The sequence below is a fragment of the Chanos chanos genome, chromosome 16 (genome assembly GCF_902362185.1).
Source record: "Chanos chanos chromosome 16, fChaCha1.1, whole genome shotgun sequence".
In the NCBI taxonomy this organism is placed as follows: Eukaryota; Metazoa; Chordata; class Actinopteri; order Gonorynchiformes; family Chanidae; genus Chanos; species Chanos chanos.
This window is the reverse complement of record NC_044510.1, coordinates 7,017,817-7,037,816: the sequence shown is the minus strand read 5'-3', so window position 1 is coordinate 7,037,816 and position 20,000 is coordinate 7,017,817. Positions and strand designations below refer to the sequence as shown.

General features: G+C 45.2%; 1 protein-coding gene and 1 long non-coding RNA gene across 2 annotated transcripts in view; both read right to left on the bottom strand.

The window, feature by feature from the left end:
• spop (speckle type BTB/POZ protein) overlaps positions 1-7,655 on the bottom strand; it is a 24,864-nt gene extending 17,209 nt beyond the window's left edge. The window contains exons 1-4 of the mRNA XM_030793585.1: positions 7,540-7,655; positions 6,826-6,947; positions 6,499-6,650; positions 246-373 (exon numbers count right to left, since the gene is read on the bottom strand). Of these exons, the coding sequence (XP_030649445.1) occupies positions 246-373; positions 6,499-6,650; positions 6,826-6,947; positions 7,540-7,617 (480 nt within the window). The 5' untranslated portion in view covers positions 7,618-7,655. The remainder of the gene's footprint in view (positions 1-245; positions 374-6,498; positions 6,651-6,825; positions 6,948-7,539) is intronic.
• A 97-nt stretch (positions 7,656-7,752) lies between these two features.
• LOC115829471 (uncharacterized) overlaps positions 7,753-20,000 on the bottom strand; it is a 33,684-nt gene continuing 21,436 nt past the window's right edge. Inside the window, exon 3 of the long non-coding RNA XR_004025997.1 lies at positions 7,753-7,912. This is a non-coding gene — a long non-coding RNA (uncharacterized LOC115829471). The remainder of the gene's footprint in view (positions 7,913-20,000) is intronic.

Genomic DNA, 20,000 nt, shown 5'->3' with positions numbered 1-20,000 from the left:
AGTGCCTCACACAATGCTTTCAAAAGATTTAGGTTTAAAAAACTCCAACTCTCCAACTCAAAAACCTAAAACTCTTTCAAAATTGCTCAAACTGTATGACTGACACCACCATGGGCCAATAACCTTCAATGACATATGAGCTGTGAGCTGTACCCTGGCCTCAAGGGCATAACTGCCATAAGCAATCAAAAATTCTCAGTGTATCTGTAAGCAGTCCTGAGCTGACCAATCAGAGAGCAGCTTACCTCGCAGAAGAGTGTGAGCTTGTCATCAGGCAAAAGCCCATTGGCCTCATCCAGTAGGAAGTCCCGCCTTATGAACTTCTTGAAGCCCCAGTCTTTCCCCTGGACGAAGCGGTATGCCCTCTGACTCTCTGAGAACACAGGGAGAAATTCATTCATAAACAACATTCAAATTTTCCATTTCGGATAAATTCCAATTTTTTACTTATTACATTTTTTTAAGAAGGATGCTCTAGCAAGTTTCTCTCTCTCTATCTCTGTCTCTCTCTCTCTCCCCCTTTCTCTCTCTCTCTCTCTCTCTCGTAATACAAAACATCCTGGAAGAGCCTTTGGTTTTAACATTTCATCAAGATTCATAGAAGTCACTCTCTTTCCATCCCACACACACACTCTCTCTCTCTCTCTCTTTGAAAAATGATTTGTGAGGCACCCAAACGTTTGTGGACACGGCTGGTTAACCTGACAGTTTGGTTTGCTCATTTTAAGGGCCACGATCAGAAGTATTGTTACAACACAGTGTGAAATGGATCTCTGATTTGTTACAGGACTCAATCACGCAGCTCTCCCAGAGAGAAAGAGAAAGAGAGAGAGAAAGAGAAAGAGAAAGAGAGACTGACTATGTTTCTGGCCCGTGGATAATCTGACAGAAAAGAACTGGGATGAAGGGAAATAGGATGGAGTGAGTGAAGTGGACGGAGAGGGAGAGGAAAAAGAAAAAGAAATTGAAGTGAGGAAGAGAACAGGCATGAGGGATGTGTGTGAGAGAGGGAGAATGTGTGTGTGTGTGTGTGTGTGTGTGTGTGCGTGTGAAAGGGAGAGAAGGAGCCAGGACATGCATATTCAGACCCTGGCGTTGGGTTCTGGAACATGAAGCCTGGCGTATTTGGCAGGGAGGGAGAGAAGGTCATACACCAGATAGTCTTTCACTCTCAAACACACACACACACATACACACAACCAAACCACAGTTAACAGTCCGTACCATTTAGGAATGAAACGTACACACCAGAGCAGAAATGTGGTCATGTCTATTTATGTGTGTGTGTGTGTGTGTGTGTGTGTGTGTAATTGAGAGACCTATCACATCAAGATAAGTTATCTAATTTCAAATATCTCTTTTCACAGAAATCTTTTTTTATCAGCATTTGTGTATTTCTAAAGGCATTTCTCAATAAACCACACATGCGCACGCACACACACACACACACACACAGTATAAGTCACTTGCTAGTTCTAGTTAAAACGGGTAAAAAAAAAAAAAACGAAGGTGGAAAAAAAAACCCCTCAAATTTAATCTTCAGCGAGGTGTGAGATGTGCTGTATTGAAGTGTCAGCACAAACAAGCATATTGACATTCTCTCCTGCTTCATCAATACCATCTAACACTGTAAACGCTGTTCGATACACACGCGCACACACACACACACACACACAATATGGCACTCTGGTTATCTAATGAAGCAACGCGGTCCAAACTCAGTCCGCTTCGCTGCCCTAAATCAAAGCGGCCAGTGCACTGCCTCCAACCACAATTACACACTTACAACAAAGGAGTATTAGAAGCTCCCAGACAAACCCATCCAGCCGGGCTGGGCCGTAATTGAGGTACTTTGAGCGAAGCCAGCGAGTGTAAAGTCTATTTCTCTCGGCCTCAGACCGAAGTTAATCTCGCGGTCGGCGCGGACGGAAACCGTCGCGGTGTAAGCCGTTTTTTTTTTTGTTTGTTTTTTTAAACGCGGAGCGCGAAAGCTTCCGAATGACCGCAACCTATTGTTGTGAGGACCTCACTTCATCGACGGAAGGTTAAGAAAAAAAAAAAAAAAAGAAAGAGAGAAAAAGACTCGGAGGGAGAAAGGAAAGGCTAAAGAGGGGCCCGCGCTGGCAGCCAAAAGGAGCCCACCTGCAGTTAACACACAGAGGCTGTTCTTCCATAGCCCGAGAACACACACACACACACACACACACAGCCTTAGCTAAAGCCAACATAGCAAAGCCTGCTCATGGTCACAGCCGATGGAGAGAGAGAGAGAGAGAGAGAGAGAGATGGAGAGTGAGAGAGAGAGAGAGAGAGAGAGAGAGAGATGGAGAGTGAGAGAGAGAGAGAGATGGAGGGAGAGAGAGAGAGAGAGAGAGAGAGAGATGGAGTGTGAGAGAGAGAGAGAGAGAGAGAGAGAGAGAGAGAGAGAGAGAAATGGAGAGTGAGAGAGAGAGAGAGAGAGAGAGAGAGAGATGGAGAGAGAGAGAGAGAGAGAGAGAGAGATGGAGAGAGAGAGAGAGAGAGAGATGGAGAGTGAGAGAGAGAGAGAGAGAGAGAGAGATGGAGAGTGAGAGAGAGAGAGAGAGAGAGGGGTAGACTGAAAGGGTCACACAGTCAGTTTATTGTAAGTCCTGGATCTGCTGGATAAAAAGGAGAATGTGAATCTACTGAATCCTGATCAATATCCTCACACACATAACAAAGCCAAATATCTACCCCATAAGTATCATTATCAGCTTCATATATGAGTCGAACGTTTCATATCGTATCTTTCAAGAGTGTGTGCCTGTCTCTCTCTCTTTCTCTCTCTCTCTCTCTCTCCGTATGTCTGTGTCTGTGTGTGTGTGTGTGTGTGTGTGTGTATGTGTTTCATTCATTAACTCCTGGCTTTACATGTAGGGCCATTTCATAAATGAATACGCGGCCTGTAATCTCATATCGTAAATATTTGCATGGTAAGGTGATTTGGTTTTGGTCCAAAGGCCCAGCCAAGCGTCCTGCAATCTCCCCTCCCTCTCCCTCTGCCAATACTGTTGATTTACTGTGCCTGCGAGTGCCAGGTTGTTTTTATTAAAGCCCTCTGACCAATCAACTCGCTCTCCTGCGCTCTTCCCCGGGCCTCATTTGCATAGGCACCTGTCACAACCAATCAAAAGCTTGTCTAGCGTTCTGCTTATATACGTCCAGCTAGCCCTACACCCATCCATCTGGCATCTCTCCACATTAAACAATCTCTCCATCATTTTTTTTTTTTTTGGTTTTGTTTTTTTTTTTCATGTTGGTGGTGTTTGAACCATACTTTATGGGTGTGATTGGAGCGGGAAAAAAACCCCCAGAAAGGAACGGACGCATCCATCCATTTAGGGCTGGGCTTGGCTTAACTTGCGATTTTGGGGGTTGGTGTGATGAACTACGCCGCCATCCTCCCTCACTTTACCCCTCCACCCTCTTTAGCGACTCATCCACCCATCCATCCATCCATCCACCCATCCATCCATCCATCCATCCATCCATCCATCCATCCATCTCCTACATGGTTTGACTTCTTTTCGAGTGGCAGTTTTCACCATCCAAACAACTAGACAAGTCTTCTTAATTAAAGCACTTTATTTTGTTTTGATTTCTCCCTCTCTCTTTTCATTGCGCCCTCCTCGTCCCCCTCCTCTCGCCCCCTCTGGGGGGAGGCCCGGATTAAATTGGATTCCAAATGATCCAGAACCGATAGAGCAATTTCTGCCAACATATCTCTCTCTCATGACCCCGTACGTATAAGTAGAACCCCCCCCCCTCCTCCCCTCCTGATAAAAAACAACTCCCCAATGCAAAAAAAAAAAAAGAAAAAAGAAAAGGAAAAAAAAAAAAAAAAACACAGCCGTCAAAAGCGTAATTTTCTCTTGCGAGGAGGCCGCCTGGGTCCCTGCGCTGCTCCCCAGGGAGATTCAGGGTGGGGTTGGGGAGGTGGGGGGTGTTGACTGCGGGGGTGCTAAATGGGTAGAGAAAGAAGAAGTGGAGGAAACACAGAGAAAGAGAGAGAGAGAGAGGGAGGGAGAGAGAGAGAGAGAGAGAGAGAGAGAGAGAGAGAGAGAGAGCAGGGGAGAGAGAGAAAGCGCGAGGGAGAGAGAGAGAGAGAGCGAGGGAGAGAGAGAGAGAGAGAGCGGGGAGAGAGAGAGAGAGCGGGGAAGAGAGAGAGAGAGCGGGAGAAAGAGAGGATGTGTCTGAGAGACGTGGGTCGCCACACATTGCCCCTTCTCGGCCATTAAAAAAAAAAAAAAAAAAAAACGAACGAAAAAAAATATCAGAGAGAGAAAGAAAATTGGAAAATGAGAGGCGAGGTCGTTCAACCTCTCTTCTCGTCTCATCTCTCGCTCTCTCTCTCTCTCTCTTTCACCACCCTTCCCTCCGTTCCCCTCCCCTTCTTTTCTCTCTTTCTTTTTTTTCCCCCTCTTTTATGAAGATAAGACCCTTCAGCGAGATGAAGTCTGTGCCCGAGTTTCACACCTCTGTTTCTCATTTTGGTTTGAATACGACTTTTGGAAACAGTCGTTTTTGCAACTTCTCGAATCTCACGGCCAAGTCCTTGAGCGCGCCTTGGACTACGCTCAACAAAACGACGCACGCACGACGGAGAGAAAGAAAAACGGGACGCGTTCACCTGTCGCGACCCGAGTCCAAATCCAACGTAGGGGGCCGCTGAAGCAGAGCAAGGTCAGAGGTCGTGACCTTAGTTTACCGAGCAGGCAACAGGACTTGCTTACAAAAAGGTTGGCAGATTTGCTTCAGAGCGCAGAGAAATGATTTACGTTCAAACCGAACTTGTTGCAAGTGCTGTTAGGCGACTCTCGTTTTGATTCTGCGGTAGCGTGTCCTTTGAGCGACCCCAGTAATTCACGCTAAGCCCGGCGGATTTGAGACGGCCGCAGTCAAGGAAAATTGTAAAAGGAAAGTCGCGCAGAGAGAGCGGGACGGAATGAACGAACAGAGGTCGTCAGCGACGGGGAGAAGACGGCGCGAGAAAGAGGACGAGAGACGTCGAAAAAGACCAGGAACGGGAAAAAAAAGAGAGGCAGGTAAACGAGAGTGAAAGAAATGGAGGTTTTTTTTCTTTTCTTTTCCTTCTTTTTTTTAAAAAAAAAAAAAGAGAAACAAGTTTCGTCTTTAAAAGAACATCCCTGTGAGGCAACTGTGAGCACCGCCTTTCTCTCACACACACACACACACACACACACACACACACACACACACACACACACACAGTATCTCCCCCAGACACTGTGGGACAGAGCGACAGAGCAGGCGGAAGACAGACGGCCAGCCTGCGACTACATCTGTCCCGCGCTAATTCAATTTCAAGGCAGTTTGCCTCAGTGTAAGCTAATCAAAAACAGGCTGACCACGGGAAAGCACGTACCTCTCCATTTCATCCCCCCCCAAAAAAAAACCCCAACAAAACAAACCCTAAGACCTCACAGGGGTTCAATTTTCTTTACTAATTAAAATCAAAATTACATCAGCCTCTCTTTGCTTTAAATATAATCCTGGATAGATTCTCTCCTGTTTTGAGTGTCTCTCTCTATATATAGATACACAGGGGGTTATGGACATCCATGCTATTAACATCCCGCTCAAACACACACACGCACGTGTACACACACACACACACACACACACACACACACACTTCATATCTCTATTACTTTACACGAGTAGCTGACTTCTCAAACGTAACTAGCTGGCATGGTCTCTCTTAATGATAAAACTGGTTGACCTTACTGGAACGACAAGTTGAATCCAGAAAACTTTGGACTATGGCGTGTTGGTAGACACCATCGTTTTTTTTTTTTTTTTCGCACGCTTGTGTCCCCAGGTGAACGTGTGAGAGGGTCTGACAACCGATCATAAACAGGTAGGACGACTTTCGCCTCGGCAAAGCGACCGCCCATCAGAACGCCGTGGGTATCGAGAAAGAGTCTTTAATTCGGGCTTGGATCACAATCTCCACCACAGCTGTCAAACAGGGTTTTTAAACAAGAGTGACACGGACTGAAGATTACATATTCGCAGCTTAGCCGTGGACTTTATTTTTTGGTACGGGGGAAGATTTCGGTTATTCAGTAAACAGCTTGCATGAGCAGCTTGATAGTATCTTGGGAGAAGACTAAGAAATATCTGAGATAATCCCGATGAGACTAGATTAAGAATAGTTTGAGAAGAAATGTTTATGGAGCCGTTGAGACCGGACTGAGAGAACTGTTAAAAAGGGTTGAGAAAACACACACACACACTAAACTGAGAACAACCGCAACAAAAAAAAAAAAAGAGAGAGAGAGAGAGAGAAAGAAAAAAAAAAAAGAGAGAATATGCCGTGAGTAGGACGAGAGCAGTTTGAGAATCGAGAACCGTTTGAGACGTTTGTGCACAGACCAAACGGAGAACACCGTGAGAAACGTTGAGACGTAACTGAAAAAAAGAGAGAGAGAGAGAGAGAGCTTGCAGGCTCACCCATGGCTTTGGTCTCCTCTCCTTTAGCGTTGAGGATGGAGAATTTGAACTTAGCCCGTACTTCGCTCTTCGGGCAGCTAACCAGGAGCAAATAGAGAGACAGGTAGTCTTTACTCTCCTCATCCAACCCTTTAGGGTTGACCCGTAAACACCTGCATGGAGAGAGAGAGAGAGAGAGAGAGAGAGAGATGGAAAGAGAGACAGGGAGACACAACAAAAACAACAACAAAAAAAAAATCAATCAATTGAGTTGAACAAACAAATCAGCCCAATAAAAAAAACAAAAGACGCCAGGATCAACGTCTAAAGCCCAGCCCCCATCCATACCATTTCAGCTTGTCATTGGCTCCCGAGGAGAAGGTGGAGCTCTTAATGACTTCGCCCATTTCCTCCCGACAGAAACTGAAGTTGTTGATCGTCCACATGTAAGAGAACTTCACCACTTTGATCTGTTGCGCAAAACACACATAAACATATTTACTATTGATTTTTTTTCCTTGCCTTTTATGGATATATAAATATATATATATGTGTGTGTGTGTGTGTGTGTATAGGTAAGAGGTAGCCAGACTTCAGAAAATGCACACATCAAAACCTGCCTTTCATCTTAATATAGTCTGACTACAAACGGGAGAGGAGAAAAAAAGAAGAAAAGGAAAAAAAAAAACAACAACAACAAATAATGGTTTAGCAAGGACAGACAGAACGGGGGGGGGGGGTGGGGGGCGCAACATCAAAAGGACACGTCTTATCACTCATAGTCATTCTCTGTATTGGACGTGGTTTGAAAAACATACTCTGAAAAGCGTGAAGCGGATTGGACGCCATCCAACACACACACCTGCCATCAAGCTGTCACTCAAACACACACACTCTCTCACACACACACACTCTCTCTCTCTGTCACTCACACTATCTCACACACACACACACACTCTCTCTCTCTGTCACTCACACTATCTCACACACACACACACACACTCTCTCTCTGTCACTCACACTATCTCACACACACACACACTTTTTTTGGTTTTTTTTTACCTGAGTGTAACACCAGCTTTCGGCCACAGGCCCGCTGGACATCTCCGTGGGGGGCGGCGGGCTCGGAACTCTGGACATCGCCAGTTTTGAGAGCGAAGTGGTGGGGAGGGGGTGGGGAGAGCCACAGCACCGTCCAGCAGAGAATGTCCCCACACACACACACGCACGCACGCACGCACTTTTGAAAAAAAAAAAAACACACTCCTTTCTCTCTCTCACACACACACACACGCGCGGTGAAATCAAGGTGCAGCCGCCGCTAGGGTGAAAGTGAGCGGGGATGGTCCGACCCGTTCAGAAGAAAAGGGAAAAACGTCGTGAGAATCCGAGGAAATCACCTTCACACGGCCCAAGCACTCAAGCTGTGTGTCACCTGTTAGTTTAGGAAACAAGAAAAGGGGAAAGCATGAGAGAGAGAGAGAGAGAGAGAGAGAGAGAGAGAGAGAGAGAGAGAGAGAAGAGGATCAGTCGTCTTAAAATCTAACCAATTTTTTTTATAAATTAACAGTGAAGTAACAAGTACAAAATATTAATCCACAAAAGCTGTATAAAACACAGTAGGGCTGTGTGTGTGTGTGTGTGTGTGTGTGTATGCAGTCTTACTACACGCAGCATTTAGAACATACCGCTGACCCAAGCACATCATAGCAGAGCACTCTAATCACACAACATACATATTTCTGTAGTGCCATCAAAGGGTAAATCCATATTTAATGAATATGGGAAGTGCGTCTGGTTCTCTCAGCTTTTCTTCCCCTGGAGATGAACCCTGTGATTGGCTCTCTGTCACCCACAGAACACTGACAGTCATATTTAAACAGAGCTACTGAGTTACGCCTTAGACAAGACCATAACAGATTTTTATCAGAGGTGGCTGATCTGAGATCAGTGCTGAGGTTTGGATTAGGCCCTGCTGCGGTTGAGATTCAGAGAGAGGTTTTAGGAATTTACTAGAACTGACTGATCTGGGATCAGTATGGAGGTCTGGATTAGGCATACTGTGGCTGATATTCAGAGAAAGGTTCAGGAACCTAATCGTGTGGCTTCAATTAGAAATCAAGACAGGAAAGGGGGGGGGGGGTGTTTGTTTGTTTATTTGTTTACTCTCCAATAATTAGCTTCCTTAATTTCTACCAGGTCTCCGGCAGTTTTGAACGGCTGCCCCTGATCGCTGTTACTTAAACTCTCCAACCCTGCTACAACTGGCTGTGTGGAGGAGGAGATTTTTGTTTCTTTCCAGAACAATCTATTCTACGTCAGCTTCGGGCGCTTTCTTTTTTTCACTAGCCATTTTGTCTATACTACAATATTTACAGTAACACCTGCCAGTCAAAAATCATTTATAGCAACATGAAAACTGTACAGAAATTCTATAGAATTTTAAGTACAGACAACACAACAAAAAAGAAAAAACTACAGAAAAAGCCATACTATGAGTATAAAATTTGGGCAGGGGGGGACGTGGGGTAGTACCACAAAAGAAACTGCGTGATACATTGATTAGTAATGCTGCGTGGCTAAGATCTTCACGTGATCGATTCAGAGTGAACTGGGCCTATGTCTTTAATGAAAAGAGATGGAAAAAGAGGACAAAAAAAAATATGACCGTGAAAGACACTTAAAACCCGTCAGGCGGGTCCTTAATTAATTTCCTTTAGGACGGTCGCTGTCCTGTCCCTCTCTCTTTCATAGCTCCTCTCTCTCTCTCGTACTGATACTTTCATTTATCTGACCGTCGGTTCTTTTCTTTTTTACTTTCGTCAATCGAGTCATTTCTGGGTTCGTGGTCGTCACCCATTCGTTTTTCTTTCATCGCCACACGTGCTTTTTCTTTTCTTTTCTTTCTCTTATCTAAATTAATCGACTTCTCCTTTCTTCTCGAGATCTACCCCTTCACGTATTAAAACACACCCAGTGGACTAATTGTAGTTGCGAGACTACATCTATACACGAAATAATGTACAAAATGATTAATACAGTTTTTTGCGCGCGTTCTATCAACGCGGAGACTCGGCTCCGTAGGCTGTTTGATTGCTGTCAAAATGTAAAGTCAAAGGCACGGAAAGATCCGGAACTTTTCCCGGAGCTTTTAAATGCGCGACGAAACTTAATTGTTTTTGCTCTGCCGTTTTCCACCCTGTCGCTCTCCTTCAAATAAGTCTAGCTCATCGCCGTTTCACATTTTCCATTCCCTTTTTCGTTTTTTTTTTTCTTTCTCTTTTTCTCTCCGCTCTCCTTTCGCCCCTCTCTCACTCAACCTGCGTGTTCCCCTTCCGTCTGCCAAGCCAGAGAGCCGGGACATTTTTCTCTGCTTTTCTCTTAATTAGCCACTGATTAAAAGGGAAGAGCGTGGCCCGACGGAACCTTCTGGAAACTCGAGTTGAGTGAATTAGGGGCAGGTGGGTGGGTTGGGGGGGGGGCGCAAAAAAGAGAGGAAGAGACACAGTTGGCAGGAGAATGAGAGAAAGGTACAAAAAAAGGAAGGATGAAGAGAAAGGAGGTCTGAAGGAGGAGCAGAAGGAAAGGAGAAAGAAAAAAAAAAGACAGAAACAAAGGCCTGGGGGGGGGGGGGGGGGGGGGGGGGGGGGGGGGGCAGCACGAAAGAGTAAACTGTAGAGGAAAGAAGGGGGAAAGTGGGAAAAAAAAGAACGAGAGAAAGAAAAAGAAAGAACGAAGGAGAGAGGTCAACTCCAAACTTCAGACGGCACCAGACGCAAAAAAAAAAAAAAACCCTTTTAACCCCGCACCCACTACCTCCGTCACAGTCAGAGACACACGACTTAATTAATGTTCAGAGCAACTTTCCAATTGCCAGCAACAGAATATTAACAGTTCTGCCTCTCACTTTCTTTCCCTCCTCCGTTTACCTCCCTCTCTCTCTCTCTCTCTCTCTCTCTCCTTTTGTTCTATTTGTATCTGATGAGAAACACTGGTGGCATTTTCACTCCGTAAAACAATAAAATATTAATCAGTCAAGTTGCTGAAGAAGTCTCTGCTGATTTGCAATTTAAATTGCCTCAGATTTCCTGTAAATTAATTTTCAGTGTGAGAGTGACTGTGTGTGTGTGTGTGTGTGTGTGTGCGCGCGCATATGTGTAGCCAAATGTGTACTGTTTATCTTTCTTTTTGTCCCCTCTCAGTCTATCTTCAGTAATCTTTATATGCTGTGTACAGAAACTGTCATGAAATCACTTTTAAGTAATGCAATAACGTTGGCAAGAAGAGCTAACAACCTTTCAACACAGTAAATAGATCAAGACAACACAGTTTCCAGACAAAACATCACTCCCTCTCTCTCACACATTTGCTCTCTCTCACTCTCTCTCTCTCTCGCTCGCTCTCTCTCTTCCTCCTGTTGACAACGACAGATTAGCTCACAAGAGTGGAGCGTGTCAGATCGCTAAGAGAAGGAGAGTTCCGCCGATCGAATGCAACCCTGTCCCATAGCTTAAAACAGTTCATTCATCACCAGCTTCTCTTCTCTCACACACACACACACACACACACATACACACACACACACACACACGCACGCGCACGCCTCAGCTGTGATGTTCACACTGACAGCACCAGGGAAGAGGGTGACTAATCGCTGATAATCCACATGACATAGAGAGAATAAATATTGACAAACACACACACACTCACACACACACACACACACACACAGTCAGGAAGCTTTTAATAACAAGCCATCTGAGAGGAGGTGGGCAGGAAACAGCACACGGAAACGTGCAGACGCGTGTTGGGAGACATCCATTACGTGTTTCTTCCAAGACGCATGTAATACCGTTAATGATGTGAACGTGTGTGTGTATGTGTGTGTGTGTGTGTGTGTGTGTGTGAGAAAACAGGCAAGCTATGAGAAAACGAAAAAAAGAAAAACGGTGTGTGTCTGTCATTGAAACACACGCTAGTAACAGCATATAGACGACAATGCAGGACCGAGAATCAAAAACCGGACATTTCATTATAAAAAAAAAAAAAAAAAAGCGTACACATGCCCAAAAAGCCAACTACCCTCTGAAAATACGAAAACGATCTCAAATCGAAATTAAGAACACCTACACACTCAGCCAGCATATCAGTGACGACACACTTTACTCCTGCGACTGAGATGTTTCATAAAACATGCAATGAGGGGCAACGCAGGGATTCTGGCCGGACTCGTGATCATTTCCCCCTCCGTATAATGAACTAAAAAAAAGAGATTCATTGATGTCATGTTTCACGTACCAAGCATTTCATGTGAGAAGATTTAACACCACTCGAATGTTCACGACTGCATACTGTTACAGCATGAAACATCAGCCAAGAAGAGGGTCCGTTTCCGTATCTCACTGCAAGCGTAGACAGAAAAATGACACGCTAGCTAGAAGCTACTTTACATACAAATGGTTTTTACTACAGGAACACAGTGTCTCGCGCCAAGCTAAAATGTAAGGGGAAAGAAAAAACAGTTTAGCGAGACACGTTTCCAAGTACTTCTTATTTTGGACTTAAGAGCAAAACTCACTTAAACATGGCTTTCCTAGCAATACAACTAATAGAAATGTCTAGACATATTTACTGAACGGGTGGCGTGATTTCGCAAAAGACTAAATCAACCGTCATACCAGTCACCTGAACTCTCTGTTGTCGGTCCAGAAGTACACGCCCTTTCCCATGACTGGCCAATCACAGGACAGTTTTTAAAGCCATCCTGCTGCAAAGGGTACAGACTCAACACACAAGAAAGAAAGAAAGAAAGAAAGAAAGGACAGAGAAGGAAGAGAAAGAGAGGCAGGCATGTACTGCGTGTCAAGTGTAGGGGAGAGGATGTACAGTGTGTAAAGTGTAGGGGAGAGCATGTACAGTGTGTAAAGTGTAGGGGAGAGGATGTACGGTGTGTAAAGTGTAGGGGAGAGAATGTACGGTGTGTAAAGTGTAGGGGAGAGAATGTACGGTGTGTAAAGTGTAGGGGAGAGAATGTACGGTGTGTAAAGTGTAGGGGAGAGGATGTACAGTGTGTAAAGTGTAGGGGAGAGGGTGTAAAGTGTGTAAAGTGTAGGGGAGAGGATGTACGGTGTGTAAAGTGTAGGGGAGAGGATGTACAGTGTGTAAAGTGTAGGGGAGAGGATGTACAGTGTGTAAAGTGTAGGGGAGAGGATGTACGGTGTGTAAAGTGTAGGGGAGAGAATGTACGGCGTGTAAAGTGTAGGGGAGAGGATGTACAGTGTGTAAAGTGTAGGGGAGAGGATGTACAGTGTGTAAAGTGTAGGGGAGAGGATGTACAGTGTGTAAAGTGTAGGGGAGAGGATGTAAAGTGTGTAAAGTGTAGGGGAGAGGGTGTAAAGTGTGTAAAGTGTAGGGGAGAGGATGTACGGTGTGTAAAGTGTGTAAAGTGTAGGGGAGAGGATGTACAGTGTGTAAAGTGTAGGGGAGAGGATGTAAAGTGTGTAAAGTGTAGGGGAGAGGGTGTAAAGTGTGTAAAGTGTAGGGGAGAGGATGTACGGTGTGTAAAGTGTGTAAAGTGTAGGGGAGAGGATGTACGGTGTGTAAAGTGTAGGGGAGAGGATGTACGGTGTGTAAAGTGTAGGGGAGAGGATGTACGGTGTGTAAAGTGTAGGGGAGAGGGTGTAAAGTGTGTAAAGTGTAGGGGAGAGGATGTACGGTGTGTAAAGTGTAGGGGAGAGGATGTACGGTGTGTAAAGTGTAGGGGAGAGGGTGTAAAGTGTGTAAAGTGTAGGGGAGAGGATGTACAGTGTGTAAAGTGTAGGGGAGAGGATGTACGGTGTGTAAAGTGTAGGGGAGAGGATGTACAGTGTGTAAAGTGTAGGGGAGAGAATGTACGGCGTGTAAAGTGTAGGGGAGAGGATGTAAAGTGTGTAAAGTGTAGGGGAGAGGGTGTAAAGTGTGTAAAGTGTAGGGGAGAGGATGTACGGTGTGTAAAGTGTGTAAAGTGTAGGGGAGAGGATGTACAGTGTGTAAAGTGTAGGGGAGAGGATGTAAAGTGTGTAAAGTGTAGGGGAGAGGGTGTAAAGTGTGTAAAGTGTAGGGGAGAGGATGTACGGTGTGTAAAGTGTGTAAAGTGTAGGGGAGAGGATGTACGGTGTGTAAAGTGTAGGGGAGAGAATGTACGGCGTGTAAAGTGTAGGGGAGAGGATGTACAGTGTGTAAAGTGTAGGGGAGAGGATGTACAGTGTGTAAAGTGTAGGGGAGAGGATGTACAGTGTGTAAAGTGTAGGGGAGAGGATGTAAAGTGTGTAAAGTGTAGGGGAGAGGGTGTAAAGTGTGTAAAGTGTAGGGGAGAGGATGTACGGTGTGTAAAGTGTGTAAAGTGTAGGGGAGAGGATGTACAGTGTGTAAAGTGTAGGGGAGAGGATGTACGGTGTGTAAAGTGTAGGGGAGAGGATGTACGGTGTGTAAAGTGTAGGGGAGAGGGTGTAAAGTGTGTAAAGTGTAGGGGAGAGGATGTACGGTGTGTGAAGTGTAGGGGAGAGGATGTACGGTGTGTAAAGTGTAGGGGAGAGGATGTACGGCGTGTAAAGTGTAGGGGAGAGGATGTACGGTGTGTAAAGTGTAGGGGAGAGTGAGAGGGTGTACGGTGTGTAAAGTGTAGGGGAGAGTGAGAGGGTGTACGGTGTGTAAAGTGTAGGGGAGAGAATGTACGGTGTGTAAAGTGTAGGGGAGAGGGTGTACAGTGTGTAAAGTGTAGGGGAGAGGATGTACGGTGTGTAAAGTGTGTAAAGTGTAGGGGAGAGGATGTACAGTGTGTAAAGTGTAGGGGAGAGGATGTAAAGTGTGTAAAGTGTAGGGGAGAGGGTGTAAAGTGTGTAAAGTGTAGGGGAGAGGATGTACGGTGTGTAAAGTGTGTAAAGTGTAGGGGAGAGGATGTACGGTGTGTAAAGTGTAGGGGAGAGGATGTACAGTGTGTAAAGTGTAGGGGAGAGGATGTACGGTGTGTAAAGTGTAGGGGAGAGGATGTACAGTGTGTAAAGTGTAGGGGAGAGGATGTACAGTGTGTAAAGTGTAGGGGAGAGGATGTACGGTGTGTAAAGTGTAGGGGAGAGGATGTACGGTGTGTAAAGTGTAGGGGAGAGGATGTACGGTGTGTAAAGTGTAGGGGAGAGGATGTACAGTGTGTAAAGTGTAGGGGAGAGGATGTACAGTGTGTAAAGTGTAGGGGAGAGGATGTACAGTGTGTAAAGTGTAGGGGAGAGGATGTACAGTGTGTAAAGTGTAGGGGAGAGGATGTACAGTGTGTAAAGTGTAGGGGAGAGGATGTACAGTGTGTAAAGTGTAGGGGAGAGGATGTACAGTGTGTAAAGTGTAGGGGAGAGGATGTACGGTGTGTAAAGTGTACGGGAGAGGATGTACGGTGTGTAAAGTGTAGGGGAGAGGATGTACAGTGTGTAAAGTGTAGGGGAGAGGATGTACAGTGTGTAAAGTGTAGGGGAGAGGATGTGCAGTGTGTAAAGTGTAGGGGAGAGGATGTACGGTGTGTAAAGTGTAGGGGAGAGAATGTACGGCGTGTAAAGTGTAGGGGAGAGGATGTACGGTGTGTAAAGTGTACGGGAGAGGATGCAGAATGAGGTTGCTGAGCTGTGTCTGGATGGTACTGGGAGGGGCCCGGTGCCAAGTCAGGCAGTATGTTCCTTCAGGAATTCATTACAGCAACTGTAACCCGCCAAAATAATTAATGAATTAATGAAAGGAGGGAAAGGAGGAGGAAAAAACACACACACGCACACACACACGCGCACACACACGCGCGTGCCAATACACAAAGCAGCTGAGAATTTAAATTCTCTTTTAGTTGTGACTTGAAAGAGAAACATCAAATGCAGCACCGCCCATCAGACTCCCCCCAGGCATAACTTCCTGTGGTGGAGAGGAAATGAGTCCAACTCCGCCCGTCTTCACCGTTCAGCCCCACCCCCCTTGGGCAATGGGAAGGGCCATATTCAGATTACAAGGGGAAGGGTGGGGCTCGAGGGCGTGGCTTCGACCACATTTGAAAGTGATGTGTAAATCCTAATACATTCTGTCTGGCTTCCCTTTCTCTCTGTCTCTTTCCTCAGACAGAACACAAACAACTAAATGAGAAGATAAGTTTGCATCTGGACCCATGGCCACTGGCTGCAGTAAGAATTTGTCAGCTGCAAACACGATCAATAAACAGATATTTTTACAAGGAAGAGATAAAGAGAGAAAGAGAAAGAGGGAAAGAGAGAGAGAGAGAAAGAGAGGGAGAGGCAGAGAGACAGAGAGAGAGAGGGAAAGAGAAAGAGGGAAAGAGAGAGAGAGAGAGAGAGACAGACAGAGAAAGAGACAGAGGGAAAGAGAGAGAGAAAGAGAGAGAGTGCAAGGAGGAAAGAAAGAACAACCACTGTGAACAGAATAAAACGCCCCCAGTTTCATTTTGTTTTACCTCATCATCTCCTCCTCCTCTCTCCTCTCTCTCTCTCTCTCCCCCAACACTTGGAGGTGTAATGAACTTGGTTAATTAAACCGGAGTTTGATTAAAAAAAGAAAAAGAAAGAAAAACGGATGAGTGACTACGCCACCGTACGACAGATACAGAAGTCAAGGAGTTGGAAGCCTCTGGCTGCATTGATCTCCAGAATGAAGACACACATTAATGGGGGAAATTCAGCCCTGCTAACGTAGGGCCTAATTTTAACTTCAAATTTCCGTCTTGTGATGGAACCGTCAAACACGAAACTTCTTGCGTGTTAACTCCACAGACCAACATTTAGAAATATATATATATATTTCTTTTTTAAATTATTATTTCTGTTGTGATATTCAGTAAGTAAATTAATGCATGGCACGCAGAGCTAAAAGGGCTCTACAGCACATCCTGAAGTCCTGAAATCTAAATTTCTGAGAACGAACGCTTGCCTCTATCCGGGAATGCATTCAGTGGTTTGGTCGCGACATTCCACAACCGTTATTCGGCTGTCAAAAGCTCTGCTGTGTAGTCAAACATCTTCTCCTTAAAAGGGACAAGAATAAGCATAAGTCCAGTGAAAGTGTTCCACTTAGAGAAGCAGCTATTTGCCCGTCGCTTAAGAAAACTGGATCTCTGCACACTTTCTTTTCCATAACCCTTTTCGTTCCATCTTTCACTCTCTCGCTACATCTCTGAATTGAACCCCCAGAAGTTAACCGTCTGTCCATACGCACGGCCTCACCTTGACCAATCAGAAAGAGGAATTCACCCTGTGAATGTGCGCGGATACACACGCTGATGTGCGTGCGTGCGTGCGGTAGGGTACCCACATGGATAGTTCTGGATGGAGTGAAAGGAATGGGAATGCAGGCAAGGTGGGTCTGTCCTTCCAGTGCCCGAGTCCTTTCTAATAAAAGAATGCTCTTTGCGTGCTGTGAGCTTCTCGCTTTTCTGGGGGAGAAAAGTTCAAAGCCGCAGCTCAAGAAATGCACTGAACATATGGCGTATACTCTGTGTGAAAGGTCCAAGGCTAACACACACACACGCACGCACGAGCGCACGCACACACACATACATACTTACATACATATACATACATACATACACACGCGCACGCACAGACAGACATACATACATACACACACACACACATACACACATGCACGCACACACACACACACACACCCACATAGGCCTACACATACACTTACATATACATACACACACACACAAATAGACAGCTGACATGCCCACACTATTCAGGCAGAGGTATTTTATTTACTCCTCTCTCTCCTTCAACCAGGATGAAGGAGAGAGAGGAGAGAGATAAAGGATGAGGAGAGCAAAAGGTGCTGTGAAAGGTGGGACAGTTTACTCGTTGAACGTAATTATGTGTTCTATAATTGAATGCAAATGAACACACACACACACACACAGTCTATTTGAAAGATCCACCCCCTCCTCCTCCCTCCCTCTCCCTCTCCTTCTCCCTCTCCCTCTCCCTCTCTCCCTCTCCCTCTCCCTCTCCCTCTCCCTCTCTCCTTCTCCCCCTCTCCCTCTCTCTCTCTCTCTCTCTCTCTCTCTCTCTCTCTCTCTCTCTCTCTCTCTCTCTCTCTCTCTCTCCCTAAGGAGACTGAGTCCTTCCTGATGGGTGAAAGCGTAATAGAATAATGTGGCTCTTATCACACAAAGAATGGGAGGGTTTTCTGAACCATAACTGACAACAGGAAAAAAAAAAAAGTTCTGTCGAAATCTCTTTGGGTTCCCCATTAGCCCACATATCAACATGTTTCAGTTTTATACAGTTTTGAAGAAAGCATGAGAAAATTTGCATTGTATGCAGCAATTCCCGCAAGCACGGCAAAGACACAGAGACACACACAGAGACACAGACACAGACCACACACACACACACACACACACACACACACACACACACACACACACACACAGAAACATCAATCTTCCTTTATGTTCTCTCCAAGCTTTCTGCTTGCAATCTGATAATTACTGCTATATTCCTTTTACGCACACACTGACAAGTGTCTAATTTAATGCCCATATCTGCTATAAACAGCAATTTTTATTCAGACGCAAGATTTTGTTAAGCTGCATGGAGACAATCCTCAAAGTAAAAAGTACAGAATGGCAGAGGGAAAAAAAAAAGAAATTCTCTTACTTAGAAACTAGCAAAAACTGCAATATACTGTGGGCTACAATATGTTTTATACAGAGAAATGACCCAGATTAAATGAAAACAGTGGATAAAATGGAATACAGAAGAAAAAAAAAACCCACTGAAATTAATCATGGGGTTCCCCAGGGCTCAGCCTTCGGTCCTTCCATAATCTGCTGTTACATTTCAAACACGGAGGTCAGCAAGTTTTTCAACAGCCGCCAACAACAAAGGATCTCATCTCAAAAGCCATCACTGGGGTGTCTTTTTCTACATCTGTATGAAAGACAGACAACTTGCTTTCCCTTTTTTTTTTCCCCCTCTTTTCTTTTAGTGTAACGTCCTTCAGTTTGACTTTGCTAGGTAAAACATTTTCATTGTCAATTTATTCCCTCCAGTGGATTTCAAAGGGTCTTTTTTTCTGTTGTTGTTGTTGTTGCATGGCAAAGCGTCGCGTAATTAGCGGGAGTCCTTACTCATGAAAAAGAGTCAAAATGAAAGCAGGTATTTAGCGGCTAAACGTTGCCCTTCAAACTATTCAACACTGTCGTGACTAGTCTCATTTCATTCCATGACGATTCGCAATGCATTGTTCCGACTGGGCTGCTGTGTCATACCAGCATTCACTCGGCAATAACAGACTCATTGAGTTCTATTTCCAAGCTTTTACCTGGCTTAACCAAACTCTCTCCCTTTGTCTGTGTTTCCTTCTGTGTTAATCAATGGCCCTTCAATTCAGCAGAGCGTATGACGCATTTTCACCACATCTGTTGACATGTGAGCAGCAAAGTGAGGACTTAAGCCTTTGTGTGTGTGTGTGTGTGTGTGTGTGTGTGTGTGTGTGTGTGTGGCGTGTGTGTGTGGTGTGTGTGTGGAGTCAAAGGTTTTGATTTTATAGGTTAGTGTACAATCAATGACAGCTGAAGCTCAGCAAGTCTTTTTCAATGTAAAAGAGCAGTAGAGTGTAAACCAAGCTGCTGAAATGGTACCGTTACTACACATTGTCTAAATGAACACCATCCAAACATTAAAAAAAAAAGCTGTGGCAAGTTTCCACAAGGACTTCTCCCTTTGTATTTTTTTTGTTGTTGTTGTTTTTTTCTTTTTCTTATGTGGCCATGGAATTAAAACCAGGCAGCCTTCCAGCTATCCATTCTGTCCAGTTTACTACTTAATACAGAAGAGACCATTTGGCAGGAAGCTGCTCGAAGCGACTCTGATTGGCTGCCACATGTTTGCGAGCGTCCAATCAGATCGGGGTAGGCCAGTGAGACCCGCCCCACTTCAAGGCCTAATCTCCATCTGATCTCCTCATAAGAAACATTGTCATGACACATGCTTGTGTTTTTCATCTCAAACAAAAACCTCATCCTTTGCACAGCAGGCCTCCCCTCGTACACAAACCTCTTTAGCTTCAGTGTTGAGAATTAAATTAGCAGCAAAAGCAACAAGGCCTACCCCCCCCCCCCCACGCACACACACACACACACAAGAGACACACACACACAAACACACACACCATCCGCCTCCTCAGTCTCCTAATGCATTCTTTTCCATTCTAATGGGAATTAAAACTGTAAAGGGCGTGTGTGTGTGTGTGTGTGTGTGTGGGCATGAGGAGGGTAACTTCGGGTTAGCGTCACAATTGCCTCCCACTTCCACTAACTCCCAAAGTTTCCGATGCATTCCCGAGACAATTTCGCTGCCCTCCCCGTCCTCCTCCGGTTCATCACTCTCTCTCCTCTCTTACGCAACGCCATCAGGGGCACGCGTTCTTTCGCCTCGCTCACTTGTCCTTCTCCCCGATCCCTCGCTTTCACTCCACCAACAATTACAGTGATGAAGCGC